At 40.4% G+C, this 23,215-nt stretch overlaps 1 protein-coding gene across 3 annotated transcripts in view; it reads right to left on the bottom strand.

Moving 5' to 3' along the window:
• The window catches only part of LOC122407363 (uncharacterized), a 93,101-nt gene extending 70,011 nt beyond the window's left edge, over positions 1 to 23,090 (bottom strand). Inside the window, exons 1-3 of one of the 3 annotated variants that reach the window (XM_043413526.1) lie at positions 22,911 to 23,090; positions 21,318 to 22,024; positions 19,607 to 19,830 (exon numbers count right to left, since the gene is read on the bottom strand). In XM_043413526.1, the coding sequence (XP_043269461.1) occupies positions 19,607 to 19,613 (7 nt within the window). In that variant the 5' untranslated portion in view covers positions 19,614 to 19,830; positions 21,318 to 22,024; positions 22,911 to 23,090. Of the gene's footprint in view, positions 1 to 5,437; positions 5,477 to 19,606; positions 19,831 to 21,317; positions 22,025 to 22,910 lie in introns of those variants that run through there. The other 2 variants (XM_043413525.1, XM_043413527.1) reach the window with 2 other exon arrangements.
• Positions 23,091 to 23,215: the final 125 nt, after the last annotated feature.

Raw genomic sequence — 23,215 nt, 5'->3', positions numbered from 1 at the left:
GAGTCAAGAATGGGTACTTTATGGAATGCAAGAAGGCCAATTTTTCAATAATTCAGTATGAGTAATTATACAAATTAATAAGTTGCATGAAAATATAATTCGGGAAAAGGCTGGAGCTTGCAATATAAATTTTGAATCATAAAAAATCAGCCACGAGATAATTTTAAGAGGTTACGATTTGCTTTTCCAAAAGAATTGCAGTTTCTCCGTTGATCTTGAAATTTTTCGTTTTCCATATCCTCCTCTAATCCTCGAGTTTTGTGCCCGAAAGATTTCGGGAAACGTTTTTTGCTCCGCGTCGGTGAGAAATAAGGGAAAAAAGGGAGGGGAGGGTGGGCCAGGAAGCTTTTCTGGTGAGTCTTTTTTGCGCTCTGCTCTTTACCGAAAGAGATAGACTTTCATATTGCTCTTGCAATTATTATCGTAGGAGTGCTCGTAGCTAGATGAAACGTGCCTTCCCTTAGCGCGGTAAAATGCATGTGCCGTTAGGATGTGCTCGACGAGCTGGCCGCTGGGCTAAGAGCGAAAACGCTGCAAAGCCTCGAGGGAAACCAGGAAATCAGAGAGACTCTTTGCACATTTTGCGACGAGAAAATACGCGAGAGAACAGCCCTCAGACTTTATAAAGCTCTCTTCGCCCAAGCAACAAGACAATGAATGGACCGGAGAGCAATTGCGTGTCCCGTGTCCTTTGTACCGAAGTAAAGGTTCGTTAGAGTTGTCCAGGACGACTTCCTGCCATTACAACCGGCATTGTTATTCTCGGTTATTTCTCTCTTCGCTATCAGTTTAAGTTCAGTTTGATTTTTGTTTTGTATACATATTGTTGTTGCTTATACAGATTAAAGAATCAATTGCGTCAACTGCTGGACCAAAGCGAATGGAGAATTGGTCATTTTTCGATTTTTTCCCATCCTTAATTTAATTTCATCAATAGCATCAAATTCAATAATTACGCAAACGGAGGCGATATTTACACGAGAAATCAACCTCTTAGAAAGATTTTCAAAAGGAGACAATTCTCCATTCCTCGTTCGGATGACTTGCAACATTTTTCAATCAGAGTTCGATTCGATCATCCGAAACATACTCGATTCCAGTATTTAATCTTTTTTTATAATTTTGTCAAAATATTACACGCAGAATCAGCTCGTCATGATCCAACGAACGACTTTTTATCGCTCTCACAGCCTGGAGCTGAAAGTGCAGAGATTATCAGGGAATATTATTATTCTCTAAGGGCACGATGGAAGCTCCGAGCTTGAATCAAAAACAGTCATCAGAGTACTCGAATCGATACATACGCACGCACGCACATATTTGTCGCTTGATCCGATTTCGATGTCGGCTGCATAGTTGCATCGAGGTGTGACGTAATTGGGGTAGGACGAAGGGGTGCATTGTAGCACAATGGCCGGTATCTAGGTCGACGTGTCAGTGCCACCACCGTACCTCTGCGTCTAACCAACCCCCTCCCCGCATTTCGGCCCATTCTGAAACCTGGTTGTGAAGCTATTCTCGATATAGCTCAACTCTCGGCTGGATCCGGGCTTCGGCCTCGTTGCAAACCCGACCAGATTCCTCATTCCTATTACCCTGCCTCCAGTGGCTTATCGCAAGTACGTCCTTCCGCAGAATCTCACAGCTACCGTTCATTCCTGACCTTTCGAATGATCAAAAATAATTTATAAACCTTCCAGACAAAAATCTGCCATCGTAAAGGTCCTAGCAATGTTTTATTGTCCAAATAATTAAATTTTCATCGAAAGAAGAAAAAGGATTCGATCCACATCGCATATTACGTTAAAGATTGAACGAAATTGGTAATGAGCACTCGCACAACCTCACATTTGCTTATTTCCTCACTTTGTTTCTTCTTGCTTTGGGTCGCATTTCTGTCACAGTCTTATGTCTTTTTATTAACACTTTTTTCTTTATCCATTTCCCGCTGCGTTTTTCTTTTTGCGCTCTCTAATGCGATTTTTACGTTAAAAAACTGTAGTGTTTTCACCAGGGACGAGTGAAATTTTGGGTTGAGTCAGTGATGGATCCTCGTTCAATTAATGGCTTGTAATTTCATTCGCCAAAAGATAAGTTGAAAAAGTTTATTTACTATTTCGAATTAATAACTCTGACATCAATATTCAAAGTGATCATATTTTTAATTAGGAAGTAAAAATCGATCCAATTTTGGCACCCATTAAATACGATCCTTCGGGCATGATCTACCTTAAACGCGGTGGCGAAGTGAGACGAGTAACGAACCGATGTCACTGTACTAGTCGTTCGAGATAACAAGAACGTGATAACTAAAATGTATTCACATGTGTAGTAGGCACAATCTTTGAAAATTCTGGATTGATCTAAATATTTTGTGTCGTACTAAAAATTGAATGTTGTTGTAGTTATTTTAAGGTTTTTAGTTTCAACTGTTATGCAATGACTTCACGGCAATCGTTAAGTGTGTCACGATCGATTATCCCAGACCTTAATATCCGTCAGTAACCAGCTGAAATTTACTGCCGTTTAGAAGTTTATCAAATGACTCGTGTTTCAATGTTCTGGAAAAGGAATGTGAAATTGTACGGTAATAAAATCGAAAAACAAAATTTTACGTCAGTGATTTTTCTTGAGGATTCTAGAGCCCGCGGCTGAGGTGCAGAGACGAATGGCCACATCACTCAGCGCTTCGAAATAAGGAGCAGGACAAAAAGTTTCGTGCAATTTATTAAGGACTTCTTGTTGGTTCCCTTGCAATAAAGTGTTTCGCTTCTAAGATAACGAGTCGCGAGGATTTTATGGGATCAAGAGCTGCGGTAGCGGCTCGGCGCCAAGAATTCGAAAGATAAAAACAATCGCGAACCTTACCGCACCCTCGCATGCCCGAATACAACGGTTTTGGGACTTTTCTATTTTCTCAAACCGCCTTCGTACGTGGAGCAATAAGTCGCATAAAGAATCTGGATTTTAGGAGGTAATATTTATTTTCATTTTTGTTTTCCTTTCTATTGGTCTTTGTTGCAAGTCCCGGCTCGCCTGGTCGAGTCTCGAGGAAGTTGGGTTGAACAACTCCAGCGGAAAGCTTCCCCCGTTCCGCTGAGTTTCACCTTGGGCAGCGTTCATTGTTCGTTTTGTTCTGCCCGAGTGAAATCGAGGATCTATCGGTTTGACAAATTTATAGTATTCGAGCCAACGCGTCAGTAGGGAAGGAAAAAATTCAGCGATATTTCACCCGAGCATGGTATCCAAGGGTTCGCTAAAGAAGACCATCAATAAACATCACCTCCACACATAAGCAGACAAACTGCACTATTTGCGTCAAAAGTAGTTTCGTTTTGAATGGGGCAGTTCGCGTAACGTTTGAATTGATTGCATCCTTGAGAGCAGCCTTCTGTACCCTTAATGATATTCTTTATTGAGAGCGCTTCTAAATCAAGGCAATCGCGTTGTTAAATCCTGCCCAGGTCGTAGCGTAGCTCCGTTGTGAAAATCCGTGGGAAAAATCCAAATCTAAACCCTAACAGCTCCAATTTTCTTTGCAGTTGCCCTCACAATTTCTCACGCCCGAAAAAGTGTGAAATTCGTCGAATGGTTTCTGCGACTTTTCGCAAGCTGCTGCAAAAAATTGTCGTCTCCTCATATATTCCGTCAAACTATCACTGTACTCGGTTGCTCTCCAACGACTCATTCATTTCAGTCGTAAAATTTCGCGAAGCTTTGTTTTTGGTCATGAAGGAAAGATTTTCAGACACGGTTGGCAGGGTAAAAAAGTTGCTCTGAAATGAATCACCCTAATATATTCGTTTCGCTGACGTGTACAAGCTTTTGCATCTCTTCTCCTCGTCAAATTGCACCGTTTCATGTACAATTTTACCTTACGTGAGGGTCTTATCGTTGGTTAAGAGCCGCGCTTGCGTACCGGTGCTTTTATGACTCGGCCTCAGGGAGCGAAATCGCCTTCGTTTACGACTTCAGGATAATCTTCAAACAGGTCAGAAACATATAGGCATATACGTGTGTGTAAGCAGAGGACGCTCGACATACAACGAACGTTCTGTTACACATATGCAAGCTATGTTTCCTTGCGACATCGTAAAAGCCAGAATTCCGAATTTCCTGCAATGGCAAACATCTGCGGTCATTTTCCATGCCCCTGCATCAATATGCAGCTCAAAATATCGCTTTGCCTTAAATATTTCAGGAATTCGGCATGAGGCTCGGGAAGCTTCGTCGCTTATACCACGTTAGATGAAATTCTTTGTTCAATAATCAATGATTATTTCGCTAATACGATTACATTGGGGCGATGCGTTAAGCGAACCATTCGGAATCGTGGTGAAAGCTCTCGTCGAAAGCAGACTTCGATTTTTCCTCTTTTCTTCTCCTTCTTTTTCTTGGATTCTCCATTGTTCTATCGATAGCCTTTTTCCTGCAACTTGCAGCAGGCTTGTCAATCTACGAGAGAGTGATCGATTGATGTACCAATATGAGAAGAAGCATGCAACCGCGTGCGTTAGTTTTCCAGGACTTGGCTGAATTGGGAACGAAACCTTCTCTTTCTCTTCTGTTTTTCGTTCCCTTTCTCCCCCTTCTCCTCTCCGTACCTTTTCTTCCATTTAGTGACTATTGGAAAGTGTCATTTCCAAGATTGTCAAAACGTGTCTTGCCATGAAAAATGTATTCTCTCTAATCAAATAGTATTTTCGAACACGCGTTGCTCCCGATACATTAAATTTTAATAAAACATAGAAAAATCATTAATCGTTGAACGGGTCTCTAAACTTTGTTCAGACTTCCAACTTATTTTATTAAATGAATACAAATATTATGAATATTCACATGAAAATGAGTCGATGACAAATACAAAGCCTGAGTGCACGCCTCGTGACTCTCAAATTTGGTAACTGACAACGAGGCACAGTCCAGTATTTGATTATCGCCACGCTCAGTCTTGCACTGGTTCGCACTCGATCGCTTTGATCAACAGACAGTTTTTCTCCTGATGGAGCTGACCGACTGGAACTCAATAAAAGTATAGCCGTATCTTCCGCAGTTTGCCTTGGTTCCCGCGGAAATGCTGTGCACCGTGGAGTGCATCGGAAATGAATCGTTGAATAAAACACTTTTAGGAATTCCTATGAATTCGAGAGAAAAAAAGGGGTTCGAGTGGTACGATACGCTGCTATGAATCCACGAGGGCGGAGAGGCCGAGTTTTCTTAGAAAAGGATCAAATCGGAATGGATAGGACGATTTAAAACTAGTGAACGAAGACATTTGTTCCGAGGTTCTGAACGTTTTCACAGTACGTCGAGTAGCGAGACGAATTCGTATTCCTCCATGTTGACTCTGAATAATGGAATCAAAAGAAAAGGCGTTAGATCAACGTACAGAAAATGTCATGTCAGCGATAGTCACAAAGTCCTTGGCTTTACTCACCCATTCGTTTGAACACGATCGTTAGATTTTTTACGAAAGCACGTTTCTTTCCCAAATCCGTATCGAGATCTTTGTTTTTCACGATAGCTCAATTCGGCGACTACACATTGGTGCAATTCTTGGTCGCAGGTACAGCTGCGCCTCTGCCACTTGGGATCTGGATTTGTCAGGCCATATTTCGTTTCGTTTGGTCTAATAAAATCGGGGCATCTTCCACGGTCGTCGCAACACTCAACGGGTGTGGGAACGTACCAGTAAGATTCAATCGACGACTTCTTGCAATAGCTGCTTATACCTTTTAGAAAAAATAGACTCAATCTTGGCTCGACAAACATTTTTTTCACAGCGATTTTTGTGGATGTGAATCAAACGTTATTGAATAATCTTTGATAGAATTGAAAACCGTTTTTATTACAGTTTTGAATCAATTTTAACTTAAACCATCAAAAGTGATCGTTGATATGTTACCCATTGAAACGATAGAATGGAAGTAGTAATTAAATCAATCATAACTTAAGACGATGAATCAGTCGGTAATCACACCTCGAATTTTTGAAATTGAAACTCTTTGACAACGTTCGTCCGATTAAGGTTGATCCTCTGCGACAGCCCCAACCAAAAGTTATGTACTGTCTGCATATTAAAAGGCTTGATAATTCGTTCGGATCGTAATCAATAACTTTGTAAAGACCCTATATACGTACTCGGTGCCAGCAGATATAGTACAAATATCATTTGCTTTCGTAAAATTTATTCTAAAAGTATTTTTGATCCGACATCGTGAGTAAATTTTTTGACGGAACTATCCAGGTTACGCTTCAACACACAGAAAAGGTTGTCTATACAGACGACATTCGCTTGTTCGCTTGCAAAATATATCGTATGCAGCCTAAACCTTCGTACTTCTCGAGGCTATATCTGTCAAACTAGATGGTCAATCACCTTGATTTTTTTTCACAATATCTGTGATATCCTGCTCTAGCTCCTCCTCGTTTTTTATAAACTTCCTAATTTTGGTACTAGCGGTAGAATTAATAATGTGCCGTTTGCTTATGCATGGTCCATATGTTACGTGTTAATTGAGTCAACTTCAATTACATATATCTCGGGTTCGGGATGGTGAAACTTGTTAAAATTTTATAGAGGTGTTGTTCATATGTTAAACAATACGTATGCCAAATTTAAATAATTTCCTAATTTAACTGTCTCGTGGAGGAACCACCTTAAAATAATAAAAATGTCATCGTACGCAGCACGATCGCAAAAATCCGATGACATTTTTATTTTTTCGATCAGACGAACGATGTGGAAAAATTTCCCTTTCAAAATTTGCAACTATCTCTCTCGCACTCACGTTTGTGATTACCGACTGATCCATCATCTTAAATCCAATTGGCTGCAATCGAATAGTTTCATCACGACTTTTGTAAATTTGGTACTCAAACGACAGACGATATTGTTCACAATCAATTGTTGAATCTTACCGTCGTAGTTGAAGGATTTAACTGAAACTGCCAAAAAGGAGAGAACAACGAAAATGAAAGTTGAAGTCGACATTGTTCAACAAAAATTGTGGTGTTCTGTTCCACCAGTCATCTCATCGCACACTTAAATACTCAGCAGCCCGACCAATGACGTCTCATCGAACAATAAATTTCGGTTCGTTATCTATGTCGAATAGCAAATTCACATATTTCATCGGAAAACACACTCGTTCATTTACATATAAAGTCCATCCATATTAAGAGTACACGTGTTGCCTAATTTTTTATCTTGATCATGGAAAAGACGAGGCCGAAAATTCTAGAGAAAAGAACTAAGAAGACTCTCGGAGACAATATATACGTATTGGAGTGTAGCATTAATTCGAAGAGCATATTAAAAATTGTTTTATCGACCATAGTATAAAAAGACCAATAACCATATATTTTATTCAAAAGGCTCAAGAGTATTTTTCTCTATAAGCACAGTAAAAAATGTTTTCAGTCACTTCGAATGTTTATATTGTTAAGTACGCTCGGGCAACCCTGAAAAAAAACTCTGAACTCCCTGAAAAGAAATTCGGTGTATATTCGTGTTATAATCATAGAATTCACTATGCTGACTGTCAAAATTTGTGATTTACATTACATTTCCACTTATCAGTAAGTGTTAGTCTGACATGATGAGTAGCACTCGAAAACAAAACGAAATATAGTTCTGACGTGCATCTTACTTTTTGATATGCACATAAAGCTGTTTAGAATTCAAGGGACTAAAAATTGGAAAATTCAGAAAATACTATGCTGTTTGTAATCGATGGCTAAATATACTTTGAAAATTCTTGAAAAATCATATATTCCTCACTGTACAAAACGAATCCGTTTTCTTCGAGTTGGTGTTAATTCTATCATGACACTCGTCTGATTTTTAAATAGATTTTGAGCAATAGTGTTCAATAATTCTCAGAGCCTGATTAGATGAAGTCAAAAGTTTGAAAAATTACGTTCGAACAGTCGGTAGCACTTTTCACGTTCTTTTTGCTCATAAAAGTACCGTAAATGAAGCAACGAATATCACTCGCACTGAAGTTTAAGCAATAAATTTAATCTACTTTGAAATCAGAAGAGCCGATCCATCAAGCGGACTCCGAGCTATTTATCGACATTTATCTGTCTCTAATTTATGGATATTTGTGGAAACCGATTTGAAAAACTTGATAATTAACTGCCCAGCGAGTGGTCAGCTAATGTTACACGCGATACGCTATATAACCGTACATATATTCAAGTACACGAAACACGTCTCCCAATATTTCACAGTCATAGCATATTTTCCGGCAGCTGGTAGCTATACCCACGATTCTATGAGTGTACAGGTGCGAATTTCAATATTCGATATTGACGCAAGACACTCAATTTGAAAAGGTGGGTTTTTTCCTGTTGCTTTTTTGGTAGAGTATGCTACACATAATAAGGCATCCTAACATGCTGAAAATACATTAATTTTCTGATCGATCTTGATGATAAACTCCATTCAAGTTCGGCAGGCGATACAATGTTGCCATGCTAAACCATGCTAAAAACATAAAAAACTTCACAAAGTTCAGAATTTTATAAAATTTGGTGAACATATTCTTTAGTTCCAAATTTGACAATACAAAATTTTTAAGATTTTTTTTCTACACAGTTATAGGAGTAATTGATCACTAAAGGTCAATAAAGAAGAAAATTTTGAAAAAATTTGTGCTTTCGCACTTGATGTTGAAGAACATTATCACCAAATTTGATCAATTTCTTAATATTTAGACTTCTGTACCGAAACTCCTTAAAACGGGGAATTTTAATTTTTGGAACTGAAGTTCTCGTCGATTAGCCTGCACTTGTAGGTGAAATTTGACTCCTCATCGACGTCGTTGCCCTCGAAATTAGCATTTTTAATTCATCTTCCCGAATTTTGTTCCGCTGGCTCGCCTCCTGGCGACGAATACTTAAAAATTCATACTCATTTTGTGAGCGTTTTAAATTTTGGCTTTGCAATACTTAAATATTCTGAAAATGTTGATCGACAGAAACAAACTTTTAACTATCCTACGTAAATTCTCGAATTGGAATCCCTTTCAAATGGAACTCTATCCGGGATCCCACATCAATTTAAGTGAAAAAGCTTAGCGTCATTCGCTCAAAAATCGATTTTATGACGTGAAAACCCTCAAAAATATCTCAGCAATGCTCTGCGTGACCGTCAAACGCGGGTTGCAACTATAAATTGAAGGCAACTGTACTGGGTCACAGCTGCGGCACTTTTTGCGATCTGAAAAGCTCGTTCGGGAAACGCAGGGTTGGACGCATGCGAGAGAGCTCGATACGTTGGAACGCAATTTTCGCTCTGTTTGTTCTGCTCCCCTGCGTGTTCATCCCTCAACTGGCCCCTGCTATAAAACCTCGATGTATCATTCAGCTATTCTCTCTAGTGTTTCTTCGCTGCGATAACAAACCAGTGATGGACCTGATCCTTGTTCAGGCGTATCTCCGACGGAAAGGCGAAAAGGGGCTTGTGCGGAGAGCATTGTACGTCGAATAGCTCGAGGATGCACCTTTATCCATGAGAAATTTCATGGGCCATATATTTATAGTACGGCTTAACCAATACCAGGGTCTCGTTTGAACTTGAATGAACAGCAATGAACTCAATTCATTGTTGCAATTCTTCAAATTTTCACCTGATGAGGTTTTCGGATTTCTAGTTAAAAGGGTTGACAAATTTTTAAAGACCAAAAAGTAAGTCAGCTTCCTGCGAATATGGAGAAAAATATTTGAATCCAACGCTGAAAATTTTTTAATTTTAATTTTTACGGATTCTGTCAAGCTCAGTACGCATCCTCAAAGTAAGAATAAATTTATTGCAAGAAAGATTATATATAAAAAGTAGGAACGTGACAAAGTTTTTTTCACTCCGAACGAGCGAAGATTTTTCGAGGGATTGAGGACTTCGATAGCACTTCTGATCGATATTTATGGCCGAGCAAATAAGCAGACAGTAATTCGGGGAAATGAGAAGGGGATAAAGCCACGAAGACATTCCCTAATGCAATGACTCGTAATCCTTCTCAACAAGAAAATTACTTTAATAGCTTCGTAAAGCTGCTCTCACGACATTCCTCGAACATTAATACGACGATCCCGGAATCCACAAGTCATTCGAGCGACCGATAGCAGCTGCGTTACGATGAAATGAACTTCGTCTTCTACCTCATATAAAAAAGCATGTCATAGGAAAGAATAAGACTCGTTACGGAGGAAAAATGATGGAGGCGAAAGATTGATAAAATCCTCCAAAATTAATGAGAGACTGGAATCAATTTAATCATGATAATCTCCACGTCAGGGCCTTGCAATCATGACATTCCTGTCAGCGGTCCACAGCCTTGTAGAAGGACGCGCATGTTTTCGATCCTGAACTCACAGGATGGAGTAACTGAGAAAAAAAAACAAGCATCGGATTTTCTGTCAAAATGTTCCTAAGCTTAGAAAATATTTGTGTTTGGGCAGGTACAAATCCTGCCCAACGTAATGTTGGTAAAGGCGAACGGGTGTTAGCAGCTCATTGCATAATTAAATGCGATTTAAACTATGAAAATGAATCAAGTGACGAAATCAGTAACGTGGGAAATTTTTTTTTCCCAGTGGTGCGCGTGAAGAATAATTTGCCGGCTGAATTTTTACAGTTTCATACAAATTTCCTTGTAATTGATAAGAATTTACAGAAGAACACGTATTAACTGTCTACTCTTATGCCTCCTTTTTCTGTTTCCACCCTCGGCCACCAGATGTCATCTCTCTTTATGTTGGATCCCAATATACGCCGGTGTGCCAAATATGAACTTTAGCAATAAAAGCCTGAACAATAATAATTCGCACGTCGTTAATTCAACGATTGAAACTCGCTCCAGCAAGTGAATACGAACCATGCACTCCTCCCAGCAGTGAAGCTGGACGCGTAGTCTCAAGATAAAAATTGGAGACGAGGAAATGATATTTAAGGTAGGAGTCGCGCGACAATCGATATTAGACGAACTCGTGATTTTTAAATTATATAATTTTTACGTGATAAACTTTCATATGGCTAAAGGATTTAATAGGCTACCGAAGATTATATCAAAAAATTTACGATCAAAAATAGAAATAAAACACGGCATCTTACGAGAAACCCATCCCGCCAACACTATGATTGCAGAATTCATTTCCTTATCGATTAGATATAGTTTATGTTAAAATTGCTCCTCATAGATTATATTATAAAGATTCCAATGTGACCATAAAAATATAGGGTCATCGACTCATTCGAAGAGAATTTTTTAAATAATATCGATGAAAACTCAGAAAATGGCAGGAGATCGACTGCCATGAAGTGGCTCGATGTACTTGGCAACGGTAAGAATGTATACATATATGTATACTTTTCGTGATAGCCGGCGAGTTTGGAGGCTAGGATATCTGTCGACTGTCAGGTGAGAAGAGAACCGATATATATATGTATATATTGAAAAACCGAGTCAAATAAGCAATCATAAGATATTTCTAATCATAAATTATTAAATATGATCTTGTATAAATTTATACGAATACAGTTTAAATTGCCCTAAGATTTATTCAATACAAATACCTTTCTTATAACCAATTTTATTTCGACGATTAATAAATAGTCATTTGACCATAGAGTCGCGCGACTCTTACCTTAATAAATCTTTTATCTTTACTCAGCATTCGAACAGAAAAGATGATACAACGACGTGCGTTTCCTTCGGATGGTGGTAGTGAACTGCGCTCGTCTCGCTCTTCATCTACCGCTGTAACGGGATTGGAAAAGCCTACTGAAAAATGTTCGATACGTTCGTCAGATATTTCGTGAACTCTCAGAATGTGTAAGTTCCGAGGGATTATTCAACCGATCTCGAATCATCCACCAGCTTCGCTGATTAATCTGCTCAGAATATGTTCATCGCTGGAAGAGAAGAGAATATTTTGTGCGATAGAAAATATGGTTAAAGGGAAAGAAGCTGCACGATGTGTCGATGAGAATGTCGGCGGGGGTGACGGACTTAACGAACGCTCGCATAGACCCTCGTTATATAATTTCCAATTAAGAGGGAAGCTCGCACTCGAGCCTGTGGCGAGTGTAGCGAAAAAATGAAAAAATACACGGGGCAATAGCATATACGCATGCGCGCGCAGCGCTTCAGACCATTATGCACAAAAGGAAAGCACGTGGAACGAGGAGCGCACGCGCCAAAGTGAAAGCTCAATGTTCCGAATGGCCAAAGCTCAGCTACAAAAGTCTTTGTCGGCCCGTCAGGTTGCACGAGGGAGCGTATCATATTAATTGAATTACGGACACTACAGCGAACGCATCGTTGCCACAAACCTTCGCTCCAAAATATCGTGTTCACCGTCTTACGTTTCATCATTTCACTAATAACATTCAGGATCCATGTTTTTATCCGATTTTCAGATAACGAGCAAATCGATCGGGGTTTTCGTTATCGAGTTACTAATTTTCTTGAGTATTCGTTCGCTTAATTACGAACGAATTTACGTGGGTTTACGCAACAACAGAGGAGCACAGATGATCCTGAGAGCCGACCGGAAATATCTTCGACTTGACGATCAAAAGTCTGACGTTCCCGCACGGGAGAAAAAATAATAAAAATTACCGCGCCCCCATCCTGTTGGGGTTCTATATCGCCCATTTTGGAGATGAAAGTTTCATGAAATACAAGTATCGCCGATCCGCCGGAGCGTTTGAAAATTTACTGCGTCGCGGCAGAATTTCATTCGCGCTTGTACGTTTTGGTATCCAGATGTCAATTTTCATCGAGTTCTCGCTTCACAAAAAATGACTATTTATGTTCGTAAATGGTAAGTAACATCATAGTAGTTTTTACTGGAATTTTCTCTCCGTGTGAGTATGGAGACTGACGTTGTGACTCCACACGAAGTCGAAAAAGAATGTGGCAAAATATAATCGAATTTTTAGCCCCGCCGCGTCTCGTCGTCCCATCGCGAAGCAATGCGAGTTAGGAAGCACTCGAAATATAACGTCAAGTGTATTTGTCCCGGGACACTGAGACGTCTCTAGATATTCTTGCACACGCTCGATATTATGGATTTTACGTCGGACATTACTTGCTGGATGTTCGTGGGGTCAACGAGAACTCTGATCACGTGTCTGACACTTCTGTGCGACTCGAGCAGTCGTCTTACCTTTATACTTTCTCCAATAATGGTGAAGGAACGCAGGAATGAACAATCGAGAACCACCTCCTTAGGATTCATATACTTGAAATTAAAATACACTTTCAGGTCGTAAAAGAGCAGTTGGATCTGTAGCGAAAGAAAATTTTGAAAAGGTTCAATTATCGATTTTGTCGCAGTGGCACGGAGCGTGCACCGGGCTCGATAGTAACCCACGCAGCGTGCTCTCAAACTATTAACGCCTTTTTCTCCAACCACTTTTTCCACAGTTAACAATACAGGGACCGTAATGCGGGTTTTTGTTCGAGATCTCATTTTTTACGAGATAATTGTTGTTGCGTGAAGCTAATTGTGAAAAATCACACGTTTTCCGAGATGAGCTTTGTCCTCGCCGTTTTATATGGAAATTACGATAATTTCTTTTTTACCTACTTTCATACGCGCGGCAAAAGAGAGGGAAATTTATTCTACTGCTTTTTTCAAATTCCCAAAATAACGTGTCGGAGTTGAACTGTGATCGAAAAGCTAGAAAATAAATGTCGATTGTCGCTTTCAAAGATCCAGTGAAAAATAAAATTCCAACAAAATTCCAAAACAGAAGACGAAAGAATTCGAAAAGGCTGTAAAAAAGTGTCAGAGCGATCAGAATGGACCCACGGCTTGACACATGTGCAGTGGCTCACTTCAGGGAAAATTGGACGAGACGAAAACAACGTGGTTTCCATGGACAGCAGCATAGCTTAGTGCGCAGAGGCCGAAGTTGTCTATCGTTATCTCGGACAGTCTCAAAGTCCACTTTGCGACTCAGGGGCTGTCAAAGAGGCACTCGGAAGCGAGTATATCCTGGGTGGCTTTAACTAATACAGAAATCCGACTCGTCCAGGCGCTACAAAGTCGCTGCTACAAACGTACTTGCCGTGGATACTGGCCTCGTCCAAGGCGCAGAGGTTTCGGCGGAGTTGTTCACCGTGAAAAAAGTCCAGAAAATTCAGAGGCTTCGAGAAGGCCAATTTTTACTCGACCCAGTTTCTCATCGGGCAGCAAAACTTCCGGAATTTCTGCGATTGGGAAAGGTACGAACGGCGGAGTGTAAATACTGCGGACACACGCGAGACGACACGAGAGACCCGATTTTCAGTTTGCCATGCGACACGAGGACGATACAGAGACGACGTCTTCTGGAACAGAGGACCGGCGACACTCGACAATATAATCGGACTGATGCCGCACGAGACGAAAACTCCTGGACGGTTATCGCCGCGTACGTTGAGACCGTCCTCGGAGGTAAAATGAGGATGGATGTCTGGGGTCTGTACGAGAGTGCGGAGAGCGAGAAAACGACGCGAGGAGGGAGAGTAACTCGACTGACGATTCGCACGAACGGGACAATGGACGAGTTCTGCAGAGGTGAAGTTATACTTGCGGGTTTCCATTCCGCGGAGACGGGGCTTGAGGCAGTTTCTGAGTGACACGAGAGAGCTCATCGTGGGTCTCCTCGACGATGCTTAACGCATTTTTTTTCTCAAGGAAATAAAAATAATAAATTATCGAAATGGAGCTAAAATGAATCGTGGTTGAGTGGACAATAGACGGTTTTTTTATCGTTCAATTCCACAAGAAATACGGACTTACAGTCGGTGCTGAAGACAGACCGGCGCTCACTCGAATGCAGTGCGGGGACAATGCCCCAGCGTATGCTTTTACCCTCTGCCATAACTCGTACGCAAACGCTGCGACTTCACTCGCTCGCGCATTCCCTGCTGGCCCGCAGGCCAGAAAATAAAACAAATGGAAATACAGATTCAGTAATTAACGGAAACTTTTTTGTCACGAGACGGTACACCTGGTGGGACGAACGATTCTCAGGCTGAGGCAAAATGAGGCTGATCCATGCGCAGGTCCACGTGTTTGCAAGACAGAACTTGATACCTCGCCACGAGTGATGTTCTTTCACAGGAAATTTATCTAATCTCGGAACTGAACCGTGACACGGTGCTGGAGGCAGTCAAAATATAAGTTTGAGGCATCAAAGTATACACTTTTTTAGCACCTTCGTGTGAAATGTTTCTTCAAGTTATGACTTTCCAAAAATCACAAGAAAATTTGGCAAACTTTTCAGCTCCTTTGATTATTATCAGCTGAGAGTAATGTTAGAAATTTTCTCCAGAACCGAGTTGTAAAACATTAATAATTATCGAGCGCTCAAATGAAACCAAAACAACAGGAGTTCGCGTCGAGTCGTTCTCCAATACGCAGAAACTGTCGCGTTCAAGGGAGCTCTCACTTCTGCCATTTCTCATCTACCGTCTTGGAACCCCGAAAAAATTATTAACCCTCAATGAGTCGCAGTCTAAACTCTTATGTTAACGCGCGTGTGATCGACAACGATTAATAAAGTTATGGGCGTTTTCTAAAAATGAAATTGTGTTACCATTTATTATTTTGATTCCTGCGCCAACTCTAAAAACTTCTTTCTCCAAATCTTCTTGCTAATCCCGCGAATAAAATAAAATTAAACATGCTCACGATCGTCTCATAAAAGGGACGACGACTCGCATGTAATCATGATTCCATTCGTAAATTTTCTATGTCCTCGATCACCTAAATTTATAGAAAGAAATTCAAAAAAATTTGTCTTTTGATAAGCCTGTGTAAATGTCAATTTCGCAATGAGGTTCGAAAGAGCCTGTTTTCTCGTAACTCAACACGTTGTGCAAATTATATCGATTATGTTTTTTACTGTGAATATTTGTTAAAGTATGAATAGAAAGTCCTTCGGGGCTGTCTTGTATCGGAGATTTGGAATGGAAAAAGCTAAACCTCTCAATATTCATATTGTAATCGATTGAATTCTGAAGAACGTTGCGCATTGCGTTTTCCCGATCTATTATTGGTATCCTCCATATTCGAATTGAACATCCGAAAAAGATTCGAGTTCTGCAAAGCCAGAAGGATTATTTCACAAGGATTTTGGTGGGTGCGACGAGCATTCAGAGGTAAAAGTTCTGACACGCGGTTCAGAGGTCATAAATAAACGACGAATCGTTATTATCCAAATGTCAAAGAGCCCGGAGCCGAGTCCCTTTTGCTTCGATCCGACAAAAGCTTTTTCCACGGAGTCGGAGGAGAATAGTGGAAATAAAGTTATACCCAGGACGTGCTGGAGGGCTCTGGAAACATTTTATATTTCAACCCAAACCGTAAATATCGCAAAGACGCCCCCTAGAACCATCTGAGCTAGTTTTAGTTTACTCAGCTCGAACGTCATCGACCCACCCCCTTTTTTGGAACACCTGGTTTGTGTTTCTCCTGGCTGATTACTTTCTGGCTTTCTGACATATCCAACAGCACTCTGTTCACTTTTTGTCCACTAGCCTTCCCGTTTCTTTTTACTCGCTTTCATTCACACTTTATGCTCTGGATACGTGACCCCGAATTTTCGCCGCCGACCTGAAACTACTTCTCGGTGCGCATTGTGGGCTGTGACACACGTTTCGCTAACTTTTCCAAAACTCCCTTAACACACGGTAAGGAATCGTTTCTGGGTGTTTCGTATAGCAATGGAACAATGACGAAACAGCAATTAACTTCGAAGACAACATCGAATTTAGAGCTCCCGGAGGCCGACTATTTCTAGCAATTAACAGTTCGTTTTCCACAGCACAAATACGTGCAAATTTGATGGAATAAAAAGAAAGCGTGATGCGACGAACGCTTTCATAATCCGTCTTAATTTAGCGCACTTATGAGTGGAAAAAATCATTAATTCATGCTGGAGTAAAAGCCCGAGGATAGATTAGAGGCAAAGTACAATCAAATATGTGAAAGTTGAGTAAAGCAATGGAAGTATTAATTAGTCGTGTTCGGTGTGTTCCATTGTGAGCAGGTCGGTGAGCAGGCTCAAATACGAGAAGGTTTGTAGCTCTGTACGTACTTGGGGAAGTTCGTTTTACCCGGCGAGGAAAACCAGAAAGGCATTATTAGGCACGAGGACCGGAAGCCTACACACACTTGTACTGCAAATAGTATATCTCGTGGCCTGCTTTTCATCTCCGTCTTCTTCTAATTCTCCCAAGTACTCGAGCTTTTTCTCTGTTACTCGCGCAATCTCATTCTCTCGCTCATTTTTTTTGTCCTCTTTTACGATGCACACGAGTATCTGGCAACTTTTTTCCGTTCCTCGTCCCGCCGCACAGTGCGAAAAAAATCTCAAGAGATTCGTCCATTTTGCCTGCTCGTGAAACTCGTTGCAATATCTCGCTACGTCTATTTTTGTTTATTCAATGTGTCGAGCATCGTGTGGCCAAAAGCCTTATTGCCTCTTCAGTCTGCACAGTTTATGTAACCTAAAGTTTATCAAACGCTATCGCGAGTGTTGACTTGATTTCCACTCAATTCCTGAATAACAGATGTTTTCAAGCACTTTCTCGTGATCGATACTGAGCTCCGTTCGGTTGCCTTGGAGCCGAAAAGGTATCGTAGAGCCCAGCAGTCCACAATCGTTGTAGGAATGGTACGCCATCAATTGTGCTATTTTCGCCATTAGTTTTCGGCGAAAAACTTTGTGAATACGCAAAAAAAACGTTTTTTATTCTCCCTATAAATCGACGATAGTGGAATCGGAGCTACAAAAAAAAACAATGATTCCCTGATCGAAAAACTCGTTTTCACTCTTCTAGGAGCGCAGCTCCCGATTCGAAGAATTAAAAAAACCTGAAAAATAACACCGTGTTCGAGAATCCGTATACCGAGGGCAAAAAGTGTCGGATGAATTGTTAGAAACGACCAAAATGAAGCTGCAATTCTCTGCTTCAAAATGTCAATTATTAAATTGAAGTGTGATCCTTTGTAAAATTTTGGTGTTTATTCAAAGTCAAAATGTGTGTTTTTTTTATTATTGAAATTCAATAGTTGGTGTTCGCAAGAAGAATTTTAATTTAGAAACAAATACCAATTAGTATCCTTTGTCCGAATTCCAAAAGGTTTTCCCAGATTCGAATCGGAACGTAAAACGAATGAACTTTTCGTCCGCGAAGGTTTTTCCGGCCCCTCTCATCCGTAAATCCGGGTCCTTTCACGTCCGTTTATTTTTTCGCCCTGTAAAGTGGTGAGAGCTAGTCAGCGTATTCGCATTTTTAACCGAAACCGTTTTGCCTCGGACATGAAAAAGCCAGGTTCAGAGGGACGAAGAATTAAAACATACAACGACACGGTCAACAATAATTTCCGCTGAAACGAAAGGTTGGGACACAGCTGGTACCGACCCGAGCCTGAAGATTCTTTCTCGTTGAGTGCGAAACGATCAATACGAGGGTTCCGAATTGTGAGGAAAAACAAAGCGCTCAAAATAAGATTAGTTATTTCTCGACACTATTAGGTTTCAAGTTTATACGACGATCAAAATTTATACTCGACGTGATAGTGACGAAGGACTTGCGAAAACATGTTTTCAATTGAACTTCCAATATGAAGCAAACCTTTCGGACGATAAAAGACTGAAAAATAAGGCCACGAAAACGTACTGGAACGGTCATATCTGGAGGGAAATGAAACGACTTTGCACGATATGCCATCGATCACATTCTAAATTGAAAGTCGCCAGCTTTCCAATAATATCGTGAATGCAGAGGCCCGGAGATAAGGTTCGATCAATATAATATAAGGATCGCCTTATAAATATAAACTTCATCGAACGAGTGAGTGATAATGATCCTCTCACATCGTAGAAATGACTATTTTTATTCCTCATGCGTCTTAAATTTTGGAATTTTTAACAAAATATGAGGAGGTGATGAGACAATTTTTTTGCACGTTCCATTAAATCTTTTTTATCCAAAACTAAAAATAAGTCGCATTGAAAAAATTTTAAAATGCCAACACTGCGTCTGTGTTTTTACCTTTTAGAGCAAAAAGAAATATTTCCCTCCCCAGCACGTTTTCGTGATGCAGCCAGAGTCTTTAATTCGAATTAGAAATATTAAATGAGCCCCTAAGGTGTCACATTCAGTTCTGAATGTGATTTGGTAATATTTATGTTTGACAGAAAACTAAAGTTGCGTCTTCAACGTTGGGCTGAAGGACCTGTTCCATTATGAATCGAAATAAATATCGCGTACTCGATAGTCACCAATACAATGATCCATTCATACGTTTTGTAGCGATTGCAGTGTATCGATGTTCAGTACCATGTAAATTGGATCGCGAATATTGGATCGAAGCAGAAATATAGGAAAACGTTAGTGGCTCCTTAACGCGTTGCCACCGAACGGTTAAGTTGACAGAATAAACAGTATAAATACGGCGAGTTTATTTTCTCGAGTTTGCCTGAAAAATAGATTTTAAAAAATTCCAATTGTAAAACTTCGGTTTGGCTTCATCATACAAGCTCAAAGAGGGAACAACAACATAACAATTATTTAAATGAATGCAAGCTCACTTTTCATGCCGGGTCACGATGATCCTCTATCCGAGGACGCAGCAGCAACAACGGTGACAACAAATCCAACGCGTCGCATACACGCGCACTTCAAAGTACCGGGGCTCACTTTAAACAATAATTCACAACGTTCATTTACTTGTTCTCCATAGTTTCCATGTTTGTTTCGGCTGGTAGAAAATACCAGTGTCACCACCAACGTTTTCACTCAAGCAATATTTGACCTGGGATCGAAAGAGAACCTCAATTGAACGATTGCTTGTGTGGGAGCAACAAATTATTACGGAGGGAAATAGAGCAGCGATGAAGAATTAAAAATTTTCGTAATTTTCATTGTTTTATCGAGAGGTTTCATTAGAATTCTCAATTTTCCAGAGTTCACGAATTTATTAGAAAGATAAAAATTGACTGAGGGACTGAGGAGCGCTCAAATAAAATGTAAAAACACTTGGCCGTGAAATATAACACAGTAGTTAAGGGGTTAAACAAAATGTGGAGCATTATAAACACATTCAAAAATATGTTCAAAAATTATCGATAATAACCGTTCAAGGGAATAATTTTTTTTTCACGAAATACTTCATAATTCCAACGCAATTGAAACGAGGAAAATAATGGAGCTCCTTGAAAGATGCGAGAAGCTTTAATGAACGAAGGTGAAAGAAAATCAGTCTCCTTCGCTGATGAAGAGTGAACTGTCACTCTGGTATGAATAATGTGAGAAATTTTTCCAATAATTATTGTCCCTGCACGAAATGAGAAAGAAGATCGATACACAATAAATGAAATGAAAATTATTCACTAGGGAATAGCACGATAATGTTGAGAGAAACCTTCCAGGCTCTCCAAGTGGTCAAACCACAACAATATTAGTCGTTCTCCAAAATCAATTTTTTGATACAGCAAATGGGAAAAAATGTTTAAAAAATCTTTGAACTTTATTTTTATTCATCGCCTAACGACTTTTTACATGGAAAGAGTTTTATGGAAAAAACTTGGAATGACAAAATTACAGTGATCGATATTCTGGGTTTGGATCTTCACACAGCGAATTGTTGCTGGTATTACGATCGAGGTTTGTTTACAATTCTTTTTCCACTTTTACGACCAATCGATGTTGCAGCTGCGTTTTTAATTACTTTCGGTATCCAACGATTTTTCCAACATTCTACAACCGCGTTAAATACCCTCAAGGTACGTTTTTTTCCAAAATCTCTTTTTTTATCGATCATCAATTTTTTTCTTTTCTCCGTTGCCTGTTCGTTCAGTTATTTAACGAAAAAAAAATCGTTACTTTTTCATTTATTCTTGCAAATTATTTTCGCTCCAGTGAGATCGCTCTCGCGCGGTCCATGTACCCGCGGGGATTCTACTACCTGGTAAGGATCTCCTGTATGTTAAACAACCACTTTCGAGGTGACGAAGGTCAAACATACTCGTGGTCTCAAGATCAACGTAGGACCCGGAGTGAAGCAGAGAAGGAAATTCGACTCACTTCTTGCGATTACCATTGACAGTTGAATTTCTCTATGGAAATATTCTACACGGACGAATAATGTTTGCAATGGAATATAATTTGAACGTCGCAGAGCCAGAAAAGCCCAAATTTCACGCCAGTGGAAAAGATTGTCCTTAAAAGAATAGCAAAATCACTACAATCACATAATTACGCACCCTCCATCATTTTATCGTCTCCTAGAAAAAGCCTCACCTATTTCGAGATTACTCGGTTGTTCCGGTTGAGATAAACGCTGAGGATGAACGACGGGGAATTTGGGTCGGCCTAAAATATTGTCCAACAATCGTCCCAAAGTCTCCCAAATTTTTTTGCCGAGTGTATCATCCTAACGCTTCGTATTACGCAAATATTTATCGAGCCAAGATCAGCTCGATTTTACCCATTTTTCAGAAGCCTTTGCTTCCAACTTGTTTCGACGAACTTTCGTCCACTCAGTTGCAATGCTTTAGCGAACAGGGAATTAGGTCTCTTCCATTCCTTAAGGAGGTGCAAACAAGTTCTTGCAATAATTGTACGTTTTTCAAATTCTCTTCACCTTCGAAATTCTCCAACTCAATCTCACAAGCTCTGTCCACCTCAAAGCGGACTTGTCACACACTTGCTGGTTCCTGGTTTTAATTCGTTGATACACCAGTGGAAACTCTCATCGAGTACACTCGTAAAGCACTGCACCAACATTGATGTCGACGACTAATTTCGATCGACAGGAAGACTTTCTTTTTCACTGCTGCACAGCACAAGTAAAATTCGTAGTTCCCGAGTCCCCAGCAGGTGTACTCGTGTATCTGTGTAAATGCACCGCTGCACAACTACCATGAATTGCGTTCGACCTCGACCTCGTTCGAAGGATTTCCGGTGACGCGGCCACCTCGTGGGACCTCGAGTCGTGTTCTCCGTCTCTGGGGATGTGGAAACGTGCAAACGAGACATTTTTTAAGTGCAAGCGGAAACAGGCGAAAAACATTTCGATTAAAACGAGCATATCGCAGCTGTAACATTGCGATAAGTCATTTCCACCAAATATTTCGAATCGAAACAAATTCGAAGGTGCACGATAAAATCCAAACGTTTGAACATGACTTGATAAACTTTGAGGGTTGCTTATCGGGTTTTTGCGAATGAGCCTAAATTCAAATATTCGATTTATCAGTATCAAAAAATCACGTCAACGACATAAGAATCCGGACCGTGCCCAGCCACGGCTAAGAATTTCTCTGACAACAATTTTCCTGGCATAAATTGACCAGAAGGGTCGTACAAGCTCATCGCTTCATCTGCACTTTTCCGAGCTTCAACGCAAAGAGCTCAGCGACGGTGGAGTCAAAATAATTGGCCGTTTCAATTTCGAGTTTATCCGTAACTATTCGATTCCAAGAAAAACAAAACATAAAACATTCTTTACATTAGATTTTTCGGAGCATATCTCAATTATTCAAATGCCAGCACATTTTTTCCCGAAAACAAAAACCATCGATCAGGTGAAGATAAGAAACGACTTAATGTGAATCGGGAAATATAAATTTGCCACAGGACGTTTGGAGAACGTTTGGATAAATAAGCGCTTCGGCGGACCATCAATCACGTGTGCAGGTTAATGTTAAGTGCTTTGGGACAAAGTCCCAACAGACTCGAAGAAATGTACGAAAAAGAGTAGGAAAATTCGGGGAAAACTGGAGTAATTTTAAGCATGGACTCAAGACTATAACGGCTGCGTAAATATATAATTATGGGCCTATCGTTATTCCATATAAATGTCTAAGTGTGTATGTGTATAAGCCCATATACATGTATACATTAGGATGTTTTTTCTCCGGGTTACGAGAAGATGCGAGGCGCGCGGTGGAGAGATTTTCTCGGCGGACAGTTGACCCAGTTCGATAAAATAAAGTGGGTATGGACGCCCGCCGTTTGTAAGGGCAGGATGCGACACAGAGACGAAATGGGGATCCCTGTGCTATTCGTTCGCGAGCGCGACGCGGGACTTACTGAGCGATTCGGTGGTAGCTTTCGACCGGAGGGTTGCAGAGTGCGTATCCCGCGGTGGCGCAGTAGAGAGGCTCTCTCCCTCGCCTACGCGAAGTAATGTAGTG

This window comes from Venturia canescens, chromosome 2, assembly GCF_019457755.1.
Source record: "Venturia canescens isolate UGA chromosome 2, ASM1945775v1, whole genome shotgun sequence".
NCBI lineage: Eukaryota > Metazoa > Arthropoda > Insecta > Hymenoptera > Ichneumonidae > Venturia > Venturia canescens.
This window is presented reverse-complemented; position numbering and strand designations above follow the sequence as displayed.